Genomic DNA, 2,500 nt, shown 5'->3' with positions numbered 1-2,500 from the left:
CTCTGCCTGTCAGTCCCTCTCCTCCCCCGCCCCTCCCCCCTCTCCTCCCCTCCTCCCCTCTCTCCTCCCCTCCCCCCCCCAGGCCTCCCATCATGCTCCTCTCTCCATGGAGTCGGAGGAGGAGAAGGCCAAGAAGTTGCTGTATTGCTCGCTGTGTAAAGTTGCCGTCAACTCGCTGTCGCAACTGGAGGCACACAACACCGGTGAGGAGAATCTGTCCTGTCTGTTACCTGTCTGTTAACTGTCTGTTATCAGTCTGTTATCAGTCTGTTATCAGTCTGTTATCAGTCTGTTACCTGTCTGTTACCAGTCTGTTATCAGTCTGTTATCAGTCTGTTTTCTGTCTGTTATCAGTCTGTTATCAGTCTGTTATCAGTCTGTTTTCTGTCTGTTATCAGTCTGTTATCAGTCTGTTATCAGTCTGTTACCTGTCTGTTACCAGTCTGTTATCAGTCTGTTATCAGTCTGTTTTCTGTCTGTTATCAGTCTGTTATCTGTCTGTTATCAGCCTGTTATCTGTCTGTTATCAGTCTGTTATCAGTCTGTTTTCTGTCTGTTATCTGTCTGTTATCAGTCTGTTATCAGTCTGTTACCTGTCTGTTATCAGTCTGTTATCAGTCTGTTATCAGTCTGTTACCTGTCTGTTATCTGTCTGTTATCAGTCTGTTTTCTGTCTGTTATCAGTCCGTTATCTGTCTGTTATCAGTTCGTTATCAGTCTGTTACCAGTCTGTTATCAGTCTGTTACCTGTCTGTTATCAGTCTGTTATCCGTCTGTTATCTATTATCTGTCTGTTATCAGTCTGTTACCAGTCTGTTATCAGTCTGTAATCTGTCTGTTATCAGTCTGTTATCTGTCTGTTATCTGTCTATCAGTCTGTTATCAGTCTGTTATCTGTTATCAGTCTGTTATCTGTCTGTTATCAGTCTGTTATCAGTCTGTAATCTGTCTGTTATCAGTCTGTTATCAGTCTGTTATCTGTCTGTTATCAGTCCGTTATCAGTCCGTTATCAGTCCGTTATCTGTCTGTTATCAGTCCGTTATCTGTCTGTTATCAGTCCGTTATCAGTCTGTTATCAGTCCATTATCAGTCCGTTATCTGTCTGTTATCAGTCCGTTATCAGTCCGTTATCAGTCCGTTATCAGTCCGTTATCTGTCTGTTATCTGTCCGTTATCTGTCTGTTATCAGTCCGTTATCAGTCTGTTATCAGTCCATTATCAGTCCGTTATCTGTCTGTTATCAGTCTGTTTTCTGTCTTTTACCTGTCTGTTACCTGTCTGTTATCAGTCCGTTATCTGTCTGTTATCAGTCCGTTATCAGTCTGTTATCAGTCCATTATCAGTCCGTTATCTGTCTGTTATCAGTCCGTTATCAGTCCGTTAACTGTCTGTTATCGGTCCGTTATCAGTCTGTTATCTGTCTGTTACCTGTCTGTTATCAGTCTGTTATCAGTCTGTTATCAGTCTGTTATCAGTCTGTTTTCTGTCTTTTACCTGTCTGTTATCTGTCTGTTATCAGTCTGTTATCAGTCTGTTATCAGTCTGTTATCAGTCTGTTACCTGTCTGTTGTCAGTCTGTTACCTGTCTGTTGTCAGTGAGCCAGACTGTCTGTCTGTCTGTAGGTTCGAAGCACAAGACGATGCTGGAGGCTCGGAGCGGAGCCGGGCCGATCAAAGCTTATCCCAGACCAGGAGCCAAGCTGAAGACCCAGAGCTCCGGACCGAAGGGATCAGGACTGCAGAACAAAACCTTCCACTGCCAGATCTGTGACGTCCACGTCAACTCAGAGATCCAGCTCAAACAGGTGGGAACAGACTGGGAACAGACTGGGAACAGACTGGGAGAACAGACTGGAAACAGACTGGGAGAACAGACTGGGAACAGACTGGAAACAGACTGGGAGAACAGACTGGGAACAGACTGGAAACAGACTGGGAACACAGACTGGGAACAGACTGGAAACAGACTGGGAACAGACTGGGAGAACAGACTGGGAACAGACTGGGAACAGACTGGAAACAGACTGGGAACAGACTGGGAGAACAGACTGGGAACAGACTGGGAACAGACTGGAAACAGACTGGAAACAGACTGGGAGAACAGACTGGGAACAGACTGAGAACAGACTGGGAACAGACTGGACCTCAGGTTTAGGTCCAAAGAAGACAAATATAGATGAGACAGAGTTATCAGCCAGTTGTTAGATTAAAGGAATAGTTCACCCAAAAATGGACTCTGTTGTTGTCTCCTCCCCCTCACGCCAGTGGAACCAGGTGTAGTTTGTTAGTCCGTATGACACAGTCAGTCAGTCAGTCAGTCCGGTTCAGTCCGGTCCGGTCCGGTCCGGTCCGGTCCGGTTCTCTAGATAAAGTTCCTCCATACAGCTGCAGCAGAATCCAAGTGTTCTGAAGCCGAACGATCGCACAGTGAGAAAAAAGAAAGAGATTTACATTGTTATTCAGAACAAATGTTCACTACAGCAGTGGTTCTCAACCTTT

General features: G+C 45.4%; 1 protein-coding gene across 2 annotated transcripts in view; it reads left to right on the top strand.

Moving 5' to 3' along the window:
• Window positions 1-2,500, top strand: part of znf385b (zinc finger protein 385B) — a 14,992-nt gene that overhangs the window by 9,087 nt on the left and 3,405 nt on the right. For both annotated transcript variants that reach the window (XM_071514395.1, XM_071514394.1), the window contains exons 4-5: window positions 1-203; window positions 1,625-1,806. The exon at window positions 1-203 is cut by the window's left edge and continues 31 nt beyond it. In XM_071514395.1, the coding sequence (XP_071370496.1) occupies window positions 1-203; window positions 1,625-1,806 (385 nt within the window). The remainder of the gene's footprint in view (window positions 204-1,624; window positions 1,807-2,500) is intronic.

This window comes from Centroberyx affinis, unplaced genomic scaffold (genome assembly GCF_046629955.1).
Source record: "Centroberyx affinis isolate AG114_WGS23_722 - 3 ecotype Tasmania unplaced genomic scaffold, CSIRO-AGI_Caff_v1 ptg008647l_1, whole genome shotgun sequence".
Taxonomy (NCBI): domain Eukaryota; kingdom Metazoa; phylum Chordata; class Actinopteri; order Beryciformes; family Berycidae; genus Centroberyx; species Centroberyx affinis.
This window is presented reverse-complemented; position numbering and strand designations above follow the sequence as displayed.